This window comes from Sminthopsis crassicaudata, chromosome 6 (assembly GCF_048593235.1).
Source record: "Sminthopsis crassicaudata isolate SCR6 chromosome 6, ASM4859323v1, whole genome shotgun sequence".
NCBI classification, from domain to species: Eukaryota; Metazoa; Chordata; class Mammalia; order Dasyuromorphia; family Dasyuridae; genus Sminthopsis; species Sminthopsis crassicaudata.
The window spans coordinates 22,126,039-22,138,995 of NC_133622.1; the positions used below are offsets into that span (position 1 = coordinate 22,126,039).

At 35.4% G+C, this 12,957-nt stretch overlaps 1 protein-coding gene and 1 long non-coding RNA gene across 3 annotated transcripts in view; one reads left to right on the plus strand and one right to left on the minus strand.

Moving 5' to 3' along the window:
* The window catches only part of PCDH7 (protocadherin 7), a 483,311-nt gene extending 477,917 nt beyond the window's left edge, over window positions 1-5,394 (plus strand). For both annotated transcript variants that reach the window (XM_074273949.1, XM_074273950.1), the window contains exon 3: window positions 951-5,394. In XM_074273949.1, the coding sequence (XP_074130050.1) occupies window positions 951-1,330 (380 nt within the window). In that variant the 3' untranslated portion in view covers window positions 1,331-5,394. The remainder of the gene's footprint in view (window positions 1-950) is intronic.
* LOC141546268 (uncharacterized) overlaps window positions 1-12,957 on the minus strand; it is a 77,673-nt gene that overhangs the window by 51,312 nt on the left and 13,404 nt on the right. The gene's annotated exons all lie outside the window — the stretch shown is intronic.

Genomic DNA, 12,957 nt, shown 5'->3' on the forward strand with positions numbered 1-12,957 from the left:
AGATAGGAAAGATCATGACGGGCATCAATTACTGATCAGAAAGGATTTAACTATTAACTACATACATAGAAGGAGCATTCATTTCTCATTCCATCTTGGTGCAGATAGCAAACTTATTCAATTAATTACACATGGATGTTATATAACACCAAAAAGGTCCGAGAAATGGCTGCATTTGTACAACACGCCCCATTTGTATGAGTTTTCTATTCAGCAAACACTTTGGCAACCATTTTTTGAGGGAGATTTTTCCTATATCACATACATAATAGATCATCTGAAAATATGGGGGGGATTGTTTTTGTGCTCTTGCTCATTCTTCATTTGTATTTTTCATTTATAATTCTGGTTACATGAAGTGGTATCCATTTAAATTTGAAAAGTTTTTAAATATAAGGTTTTGCATTTTCACAAATTCCATATATAAGACATTACAGACTAAGAGATTATATTTGCAAAGAGTATTCTTTTTCTCCCTCTGGGATAAATCACACACATTTTAATCTATTTCTCTATTCTGTTTAGGTTTATTTTCTGTGCAAAAAAGAAAGCAGAAATATATTGGAACGCTGTCATTATCTAGTATGTGACTATATCATCCATCCTGCTCTATCTTAGTCCCCGATTACATATAGTTTTGAAGCGAACCTTTTGCTCAGTTATTATTTAGTAAAATACACAATGTCAATGCAAAACCTATGTTTGTATATTACATATTTACATGTGTGTATCTGTATGTATGTATGTATGTTTATTTTCAGCTGAGGATTCTATATGTGGCTGTAGTGAAATATTAGAATCGTTCACACATACACACCAAGGTTTAAGGGTGGTGGGATGAAAATGGTTCAGTAGGAGGGAATTTATGGCTATTTCTTTATTTTGAAGCAATAGAAGAGTTGATGAAAGGTGACTTTTATTCTTAAAGGCTCGTTCTGCTCTTATTTCAGACTCAAGGCCTCTGCCAGATGTAGCCCTGACAGGGAAGTGCACCCGAGAGTGTGATGAATACGGTCACTCAGACTCCTGCTGGATGCCAGTCCGTACTTCACCTGAAAGGAAGCAGAAAAGCCAGCCAAAACTCTCCACATTCATGCCCGTCGATGAGCGGGGCAGCCAGGAAAAGCTGGCCAACGGAGAAGCCTCTCTCATGGGTGACCGCAACAGAAACCTCCTTAACAAAAAGTTGACCTCATCGTATGAGACCTTCAGTGCAGCTAATTTCAGCAAAAATGAGGAAGCCAACCCAGAGGATATTCCCCTGACGAAGACGGGGGAGTACAAGCCATCTCCTGTCAACACTCTCACTAGAAGAGAAGTTTACCTGTAGGCTTTCAGAAGCAACAATAAGGGTCTTTCATGTAAGAGAAAGAAAAAGGGGCAAACCTTAAAAAAAAAATCAAAACAATGTAACTCAAAAAAAATAAAATAAAAAGGGGGGCTACCAAAGAGACAAAGCTGGCCTGCCACTTCTGCCTCCACATCAGGCACTTAATTATACCGTTTGCCTGATGATGATGTACAATGTAGAAACCATTGTTGTTACTTGCATGTCTAATCCCCTCACCGATTCCTCCCCCCCCCAAAAAAAAAATTGATGGTTGCAAGTTTCGTTCATGGTAATAAGCCTGATTAGCAGAACACAGCACACTGTCTTTATCCCAGATGCTGAAGCATGACTTTAATCATTCTGATTAGTTTGATTGTCGTCTGACTGATTGAGAATAACAGGTCAGAAGAAAGAAAAAAAAAAAAAAAAAAAAGTATACTCCAAATGACACCATCAGAACACGGTCGATCCCCGTTAGAACAATCTGCCTCAAACCTTCCAAATTCTAGGTCCAGTTACTAGAAAGGTCTAACTATTACTAAGCACTTTCTGAAGACCACAGCTTTAATATTCTCACCCGAGGCTGGTAACGGAAAAATCACTTGCAGCCGGAGACTGCAGTCTAAAACGTGGTGTATTTCCCTATCAAATAATTAACTCTGAGGTCAATTCCATTCATAGACAGGATGTTCTCTCTATATGCATAATTAATTACCGTTTGCAGAAACAGATTAGCATCCCATGCATCATACTAACTATCGATCACCTGTTGAGCTTACATTTTCTTTGGACAAGACCAACATTCGCACCTATCTGGGACAATTTCAGTCATTTAAAGGCCAAAGATCGTACCGCGGATCAGGGGAATTATAAAATGTTTTTGGTCTTGACTTAGAACGCCATCTCACCCACAAAAAGCGATATGCATCCATAACAGATAGATTTCGTTTGGCATAGAATCCGAGCCACTTAGTCCAGAAAATAATTTTTTTAAGTGAATTTTAGTTGAAATCCTCAAAAGGAGCTCGTCAGCATATTTGCTGATGCCATAAGAGGCAATGCAGGTCCTGTGCTAGTTCTGGGTAATATTATCAGGGAAGATAACATTTTTCAAAGTCATAGAAATTAGGGGTCATGGGTTGGGGGAGGAGGGAAGTACAGAAAGATGATTTATTGGTATAAGCATCTTGCGAATTAAGTCCAATGTCATCTTCCCCATCCCCTCCCACCATCCCCCCCCAGGATCCAGGGTAGGCTTACTGGACTTTCCATCCACCTTACAGATTATCAGTTGCTTTGGTCAATGGTCCAACGCCAATATTCTTCAAACAAAAGTGCATTAAACCTGAGTCCTGTGTAATACGGAATGTCAAGACTCATAGCTTTTGAGGAAGGTGACAAAGTCTGATGGACTTTAACACCGATCCGATACTTACACAGCCACTCGAGACGAATTACAAAGCATTCCAAACTAAACACGAAAGAAATGAGCTCTGGGCTGTGACATTTCTCACAGGACGCACATCTTAAAGAAAGACGGAACAGATACAGGTTTTGTGTGCAATAAAAAATAACAGAGTGCAGAACTTGAGCCATCTGCTCTGTAGATGAAGATTTAGGACAGTTTAAAATGGAGCTGGGACATTCAAATGAAATCGACAATCAGCAAAATGGGGAATAACACGGAAGAGAGCAAACATTCAAATCTCTGAATAGCTATAGCCCGGTGTAAAGGGATGGCTAGGCTAGATGGCTTTCTAGCAAATTGTAGTCCCAATGTAGTTTTGCCTAGTTTCTTGCTTCGTGGAACTACTTAGACTATCAAGTTAAGCAGCCTGGAATAACAGTTCAGTACAAGTCATCGCAATGTTTATCTCTGAAAACTACTTCTCCTCTTTTGGGTCGTGGGGAAGGGGAGGGAATGGGGAGGGAGGGGACTTAGGGCCATTCCATTTTGCTCTTTCCAGCGTTAAGGTTTTTGTTTCAGTGTTAGTTTGTGTATAGTAGTTAGGATGAATGGGGACATGGACTTGAGGGACAAATAAGACTAAAATATTAATAATTGAACATTTTCATGTTTGATTATTATTTACATTATGGAAAGTTGAAGTTCTAGTACTTTGATAGGAAACTGCATTAAAGCAGTACTGCCTTGTATAATCTGTAAGTACCTATTAAGAAAAATGCTTCTAAAGATACTTATGTAATAATGTATACATATTTTTCTTGCACGTTTCAACAGAATACTCAATTGCATAACACAGATGTTCAAAAATATTTTTTTTTTGCTTCAATAGGATTTTTTTCTTTCTTGGAAGAGACACTTGAAAAACCTCTAGGTAGCTTGTTTCAATATGTCTTTAAACCCTTTTGTCTACAAAGCTAATACGGGTCACACTGGACCTTCAGATTAATTGGATCAGCAGTCACTCACCGATGTTTGCACCGTATCAAAATTGGTCATGTCATTAAGTCATCTAACTTGTGCGAATCTCCTTAGAACTAAAATGGGTGTGAAAGAATAAAATTAAGTGTACTGTAAGTATTCACAGCAATTCCAGTAGAACTAGCCATCATAACATGTTTATTACTATTATGAACTGGCATGACACAGAAATATATTTTGTGTTTGTATTTTTTTTAATTTTAAATAGGCTGAATCTGGTGCCACTCCACATATAGAGTGCTTTTTAAAAAAACAAAAACAAACAAAAAAATAAATTCAAAGAGTGAATGCAAAATATGCAATTGTGCCTTTTCTACCTGTCGTTACGGTTAACGTGGTGGTTGGGTTTGGACACTGAGGGGTAACGGGCTATTCCCAACTTTTTTGAACCTGTATATTTATCCGTGTTTATTTTCTGAAAAATGATAAATAATATATTAAAAAAGAATTTGCCTTCTGCCAAACTCAGATAATGGCCCAGTCTTAAATATCTTTCATTCTTAAAACAAGCTTGAATGGGCTGCCCAAGAGATATCAGAAGGGAACTATAGCGTATGTTGCGATAGTAACCCAGGTTGGCTTTTGCCACGTGTGTTCAGTCCATTCTACAAAAAGAAACGATTTCAGATTTTGTTGTTATTGTTTTTAGCTACCATTCCACTTTGGTTGTACAGTATATAATAAATCGATTATTTTCTGTACACAGGAAACCCAAATGAACTTTGCATGCATTTTACATTAGGACACGTTTATAGATTGATGCATAATTATATAACTTTATATATGTATTAACGTCTGTAACTTCGATCAGAAATCCGATGTTCATTCTGGATCTCAAGTAGCGATATATATTTATTCGATATAGTTTCTGACTGGCCTGCTGCCTGAGTTTCAAAAAACAGGGGAGGCATTATTTTTATGTGGGAAGGAATTAAAATGGAGCTAAAGATGTCTGGCTGAAAGATTACCCTAGGAAGATGTTCTGTAGGAAAACATGCACACACGCATATGTACAGACACCCTAAGAAACTGCCGTGAAATGGGCAGCTATCTTAAAACCATCATGGGAAATTGGAACAAAATCGTTCTACTTACATAGAATCAGTGATAAATATACAATGTGTCCCTAAGAAAAGGAGAAGAGAAAATGGACTTGAAAGTAGCAAAGCATTTCAGTTGTGTCCCTGGCAAGGGTATCAAACATCTGGAAGAAGGCATCATTTCCCACCTACCTGGGGTACACTTTCAGACAACTTTTCCTAAATTTTAAAGCACTTGCATTCAGTGTGGTACGCTCTGTTTGTAATATTAATCATTGACTATTGTTCTGCAACTTGGATGTTGATAGTGAAGCAGAGAACAATTTATCATCGTTTATTATGAGTCACTATGCACGCAACTATGCTAAACATGCAAAATGTATTAAACGCTAGTCCAACTCTATTTATGAAATATTTTACATAATTTAATTTGCTTTTGTACAGTTTTATGTAAATAAATTGCTTGTCATTTTTGTCTCTGCAAATTAAAATATAACATGTTCAAATGGTTTCCCCATTGTAAGTCTACTCTCTGTCTGACAGATAATTCTGTTTTCATTGGAAAAGAAGTAAATGAATTGATATGCCAGTTTGATGAAGAATGCTTTGATTTGGATTTCATTCAAATATGGTGGAACAAAAAAAAGAAGGAAAAAAAAAAAAAAAAAAGAGATGCTGCCCCAGTAATTGTTCAGTTCCGCAGCTCTGTGGGAATCTTGTATTACTCATTTTCATCAAAATAAATTCTAGAACAGTTTTCTTGCCTATTCTACATCCCGAAGTAATCAGGTAATCAAAATGGTTAGCCCTATTTTTTTTTCCCTTGAATCATTTCAAGTACTTTAAAATTTAAGACCAAAAAAAAAAAGTCTAAGCAAATATATGGTAAAGTAACTTTGTTATAGTCCAAAATAATGATAGAACAGGAAAACGTCAATTTTTTTTTAAAAGTTAGAACCAGAGAAATATTAGGGGGTAAACAAACTCAGTCAAATAAATTTATCTTTACTTACATATCTTGCTTCCTATTGTCCAATCAACTTTCTTACTGTATTGGCAGCCAGTTTGCACATATCTATATATCTATATATATATATATACACATATATATGTATAGATAGATAGATATCTATATATATATAGTTGTTTGTTTTCTGCTATACAGTCTTATTTTTCTATTGATTTAATTTTACTCATTTACTTATTTTTACCAGTTCTCATCCTTAACACTCATAGTTATTTTATTTCATTGAGTAAATTGGTAGGTATTAACATGTCCTTGTTTCCCCTGTATCTGTTTCATGTTGTCATCCTCCTCCTATTCCCCTACCCCTCTATACTGATTTTTATATTTTTACAATATATATTTTTAGAAAATCTTGTTCAGGGAAAGGAAATAGTATCCACCCCAGAAAAATGATTAATAGACTGCCACATACTTTTTTTCGCATTTAAGAAGCAAATGATATTAGAACTCAAGACATTAGGAAAACGAATGTTTCTGTAGTTCAGCTACTTTTAAGTTTCACTTGCCATTGTCTCTCCATTTTGGATGGGACTTCAAAGGATCACAGATGGACCAAACATGAAATACTCTATAGAAATATCACCTAAGTAAAATGTCATTGAAAGAAGATTTGTGTATTCACAAAGGTAGTGGTGGTGTTAATAAAATAATAAAGCATACTAAGAGATGAGGAAATTGACAGTGCATTCTTCAATTTTTTCTACATGGTTATATGAAGATCTTATTATTTTCCCTTTCTACACCACTCAATTAAAAAAAATCCTTCAGGGTGCGAAACTAAGACTATTTTAGAAATTTATTTCATTTACAGAATCTTAATTAATTTATCAATCTATGAAAAATTTGTGGAGTGAATGTCTTCCAGTAGCTACAAATCATAGCTTTGCAATTTTTTTTAAAGATAAGCCGGAAAACACAAGAGACAAACAATCAAAGCATAGACACATAATATGAATACGAAGGGATGAGCAATGAGCAAATGGAGATTTTGAGGTGTAGATTAGAGAAGTCGAGAATGAGTTTGAATTATGAAAAATCAATTTTGATGATTGGTAGCAGTAAGAGACAGGAAGAGTTTAGATCTTCTTTACTATGGTTTGGAGATGATTTTAATGGGGAAATCCTAGATGTAATTAAATCTGCAAATAATCTGTACATTTTCATTTCAAAGAACTTTTAAAATTTCACCTTACTATCAAGTATAGTTGTCAAAGTGTTTTAGATAATTTATCAGGTCCAGAGAAAGACAAACTAATATGATCTGCCCAAATAATTAGTCTTAAAAAAAAAAAAAAAATTGCAGATGGACTGTTTCAGCTGGTCAAGTTCATCAGACAGTTATCACCAGTTGAGTTTGTACTGATTCTCCGTACACATCCAACTTGTGCAGCATTTCTTATATCTAATTGAAAACTTAAGGAGCAACTAGGTGGTGCAGTGGTTAGAGCACCAGCCCTGAAATCAGGGGGTCCTGAGTTCAAATCCAGTTCAGACTCTTAACACTTCCTGGCTGTGTGACCGTGGGGAAGTATCTTAATCCTAAGCCAAAAAAAAGGAAAATTCAATCTTCTTCATCTTCTTCATGCTAAACAACTCTAACTAATATCAAAGAACACACATAAACAACTTTCACCCTCCTCAACAGAATTAAGCAATGAGTCTAGATAGGTAATCTAGGTTCCAACAGGTGTAAATTCATTATCGGGATTCTCCATTAAGATTGGCAAAATCAATGAAACAATTGTTCAAATTCCAACTTCTCTTAGCTTTCACGGTGTACTTTCACCTATTTGTTTGTTTTCCATGAGGGAATCATCTGAGTTCAAATAGTTGATTCTGTTTTCTACTCCCCTTCCTCCAGTACCAATCATAGCTTTTTGTCTCTGTATCCTAAAGCAATTACCTTAGGGTGGGGAACAGGGAACGAATTTGTGCTCTATGGTTCCAACCTAAACAGACTTTTCCAAGTAGACCTGTTTGTGAGCTACCCATGAATCACCAAGTTATACAATCCAATCAGCTTTATTATAATAAACACTTGCAATCTCACTTCCAGGCTCCTAGGAAATGCAGTAAATCATGACTGTTCTTATGTGTTTTCTTATTCTCTTATCTTGTTTATAAAAGGCACCCAGGAAGATGATCAAATTAAGATAAAATACATTTTTGAGCTGTATGTAGTGGTGTTAGAAGCAAATATAAGAGAGAAAAAGAGAGAAGAGAAAGAGAGAGAGGTTAACAATTTGTTTCCCTTTAACCCTGACTTTATCTCTCTCTGTTGATTTGCAATAAAATGTAAATTTAGTGACTCAATTTAATGTCACCCATACAGAAGTAATTTTGTCTCTTTATTGATGCTCCTGTGGGAGTATGTAGAAAATGGTTAATAGGTAATAAATGTGTAAACTCTATAATATTATTGAAAGAAGCAACCAGTTTATTTGGGATCTTCAGTTTTATTATTTCTAATAAATTCAATATGATACAAATTCAATCCCACAAGCACTGATTAGGTACCTATTGTGTTTCAGTTTGTAGACTAGGTTCTAGAAATGTAAAAAGATATATACATTTCCCTCAAGAAGCTGACATTTGCTAGAAGCATATATACCACTTTAAAAAGTGTTTAAACAGATGGTCATGTTTACAAAGTGCAGCAGGAGAAAAGTGTCCTAAATTCAACAAAGCAATGTCAAATAACTTCAGCAGCACCTGAACTATAAAGGCATCATTACTAATATATAAGGATTTCTTTTTTTAGTAATATCTCCTTTAGAATCTCACAACAAATATTGAAGTCAAGAAAAGAAAAAAGGATTAAAATAAACATCTATTCCTCTTCACATAAACCAGTTCGATGTCTGTGTCAACTTAGGTCTCTTACAATTACCAGTGACTTGCATAGGATGATAATATTCTTCCTATGCATGAAAACAGGAACAATTTTTAGATACCTTTCTTTTTAAATTAGAGCTTTATGAGGAGATAAAAAAATAATTGCCAGTTGAAATAGATTTATATTACAGAAATAGGAAGAAAAAAAGAGGAACTGGATCAGTCAGCTTAATTTTAAACTTGAAGAAAATGAGCAAAAAAGAGCTTTCATTTGTTTCTCTAAGAACTATTTTAAAATTGATGATCATTTTCTAACTCTAAGAGTCATGTGAGCATGAAACGCTAGAATAGCATAAAACATCAACCACAAAAATAATCAACCAATTTATGACAGCAAAGTGAGGTGAGTGACAATGAGTCCCGCTTTGAGGGAAATTTCCAGTGCTCTATCTTCACACGGAATGCTTAGGTTCACCATCTTGGAGGAATTGCTAGGAGAGATACCCTGTGCTTTCTTGATGATAAGGCCTAAGTGAATCAGAAACTAGAGCGTGGGATGGTCACCAAATGTTCATATCTAGGTGATTGTGATTCATTTCCACTTTACATCAGGACTATCACCTTCAATACATTTCATGTTAATTTAGGGAACAATCTCAGCCAAAAAAATGCGTAATTGAGGTCCTATGATACATGTAGTAGAATGAATAAATGTTTTAAAGAGCAATATCAACGGCTGAAATATAATTTTTACTTTACGGTTCATTCTTATGGCAATTGTATCTTAAGAAAGACTGATTTCCCTGCTGAAGTAAGCTTAACACAGTTCCTGGCACAAGATAGGAGCTATAAAAATACTTCCCTTGGAAATATGTATGTTCAACCTATTTGACCACAATATACATGGCTAGAAAAACAGCACGATGTTGATAATTCACCTTAGATGATGCTTCTCTCAAGTTAATAAAAGTGACATAAAAGTGCAGTAAAAATGATTAATAATAATACTGCTCAGCTAACAGCACTGTTGATCTAACAGATACCGTAGGATATGAGGCAAGGCCAAAGTTTTCAAGAAGGAAATCTGGGCTATGGCTAAACACTATATATACTGATGGTGATTGTTTAATGTTATTGATTTGAGGAGAATATAAAATCTCCAAAATCCTTTTCTGTGACGGATTTGGAGGGTTGGTTTGGAGGGAAGAGAAAGGGCTGAATAATCTAGAATGGATGTCTCTGAACTCTACAAGATGAATTATTTGGTAGGAGTCAGCCCCCCTTTTTTCTTTGCCACATACAGAGCTACCTCTGAATTCAAAAACCTCTAAAAGGGAAATTTGCCAAATTTTGAAAATCTCTTATTGAGAAAAATATATGAAAGAGTGATTGGAAGGAAAGAAAAAAAGCTTCCAGAAGAATCTTCTGTCAGTCCAGGGATATTGAGAAGGGAAGATGGGCAATTTAGAATCCTTCTGTTATTCCTGAACTTACTTCAATACAATCTGCATTTTTGGGAAAGAAAGGAGAAGTAGGATGAGCAATACAGCCTGTGTTGAAATCGAAAGCCTCCAGTAGTTTATCTTTTAGCAAAACTTTAAATATGTTTCAGTTATATCAATTAACAGAATGGAAGATATTCTTGATGATTATAAGGAATCCTGTGAATGCTGCTTTGATTTTTCTCCATGTCTTTTATGGGTAGAAAAGTAATAGCAAAACATTAGGTGTGTGCTTTCTCTTTCTCTTTAAGATTTGTTTGGATTGTACAGACAAGACAGTTTGCTGTTATGCACAGATTTAAAGGCAGAGAAATTCTCCCACTTGACTGTCAATGTAAGACAGACTGTTATATTGGCTGTCACAGGTAGAGAAATTGTCTTCTTCTGTAGTAATCTGTTGTAGTTTTGACCAAGAGACGGAGCTTTCGTAAAGATGTGAGAACATATTTCTGTGGTTAGCAATTCATTAAGTTCAGAGGCAGAAAAGATCAGAAAAGGAGGAAGAAGAAAAAAAGAAGAGGTAAAAGAAGAGAGAAGAGAGAACAAAAAAGGATTAAGAGAATGGTCAACAGGAAAAGGGAAAAGAGGAAGAAGCAGATGCAAAGGAATTCAAATAGAACAGAGAAGAGGGAGGAAAACACCTAATAGAAGGAAGTAAGGGACATAGTGGGCAACAGAAGAGTTCCTTTATAGTTTCACTGATAGAAATAAAGTACAATTTGTAAGACTGGACTAGTGCAGTAATACCATAGATGAATTCTGAAATAGAGTTTCCGTTACAGACTTTTGGCTGAACTAACAAATTCAAGACCACGGTTACTTCACCTCCCACTCAGTTGGAGCCAATTCTCCCACAGATTCTGTTCCAAAGGGAACTCAGTGGAAACATTCTTCCTACACAATTTAAAAGTGCCTGGCTAGAGAAATCAGGTGGGAAAAGTTCACTTTTCCAACCCCTGCTAGGCCACTTCTCTTTAAGGCTGTCTGTGTGTACAAAAGGGAAATCTCTTGACAGTTTCAAGCTCACCTTTGATCTATTCAGTGCTTTTTCCTATGTTTCCAGACTAGGGTGAAAATTAGGAAAGATTTCATCTTAAAAAAAATAAAAATAAAAAAATTGACACCTCTTTAGAAAGATGTGGTCACTTTTTCCTAGTTTCTCAACCTTCTGTAGGTTAAGCAAGGGACTATTAGATAAGGCCTATTAAATGTCAGCCTACTTTTTCAAATGTCTCCGAGGGTAAGATAGATATATTTCTGTCTTTCTTTTTTTTTTTTTTTTTTTTGGTTATGGAATTGGGGTTAAGTGACTTGGGCAGGATCATACAACTAGGAGTTGTTAAGTGTGTGAACCCAGATTTGAACTCAGGTCCTCCTGACTTCTAAGTTAGGGCTGTATCCAATGGGCCATCTAGCTGCCTTTGGAAACTATTTCTGAACACTTACTTTACTCATTTGAAGTCAGTACAGGTACATTAAGAAATAAAATTACCAAAAAGTGGAATCTACATAAAGATAACTATATATTTGTAGAGAGAGACAGAAACAGAGAAAGAGAGAGAGAGATAGAGACAAAGACAGACAGGACCAAAAAATAAAATAAAAAAATAAGGGAGAGGGAATATTTCATTGCATTTAAAGATGTCTTATTTAAATGGCCCAAGACTGTGGTCCAATAAAGAGAGTAGCATACTTAAAAGTCAGGAAGACTCATTTTCCTGAATGTTATTCTGGTCTTAGACTTTTCCTAGCTATGATCATTTAATCTTTTTTATTTCAGTTTCCTCATTTGTAAAAATAAGCTGGAGAAGCTAATGGCAAAACAATTTAATTTCTTTTGTCAAGAAAACTTCAAATAGTTTTGACTAATGAAATAATGGAAGTGCACTAGGACAGGTATGAATGTTGATGGGAAAAAATGTCACACAACTTAGACTTAGTAGGTAACCTTAAATTTATTTTGTGCAATGTGCAAAGAGATGCTAGATGCCCACATAGTGGGCTTATAATAAATATTTCTGGCTTGATTAATTGATAAGTGTCAGTTTGTCTCACTTTCTTTAAGAAGCCTTTCTCCATCTCCTGCCTACTGCTTTCCTTGTTCTGATGGCCTCTTTTTTTTATCCTGTTTATATTTTTATACATAGTATATATGTATATATAATTGTATATATAAATATATTTATATACATAAATATTACATATAGTATATCTCTTCTAGAGATTATCTCCCAAGTTCATATTACTATGAGATGGCCCCTATACTTAATTTTTATTGATTGGGCATGGTAGGAATGAATAGTGGTGGCAGTTAGGTAGTACAGTGGATAGAGCAGCAGTCTTGGAATCAGGAGTTCGAACCTGACCTGAGGTCTTTGCCACTTACTAGCTATGTGACCCTAGGTAAGTCACTAAACTATGATTGTCTTGAGTGTGGGCAGATAAAGGAATGAATGGTAGTTAGTTGTCAGATTGCTTTTTACCCGGGATTCTGAGGCACATCTGCTTTATAGGCTTTTTGTAATGCTTATTATATGTCCCTTTTGAGCATTTCAGTGCATCAGCCAGTGTTTATTAAACCCTTTACCCCCATATTAAACACTTCCTTAAGATCTTGCTGAAGGAGGTAGGGAGGGTGTGGGGGATAAAAGTGGAGCTGTAAAACACTGTTGCCATCCTTAAGGTACTTAGAATTTAAATCGGAAGACATATTTGGGCTTTGGAGTTTGAAATGTTCCACTAGAGTTCTGAGTTGATTTGTTAAACATAATATCCTG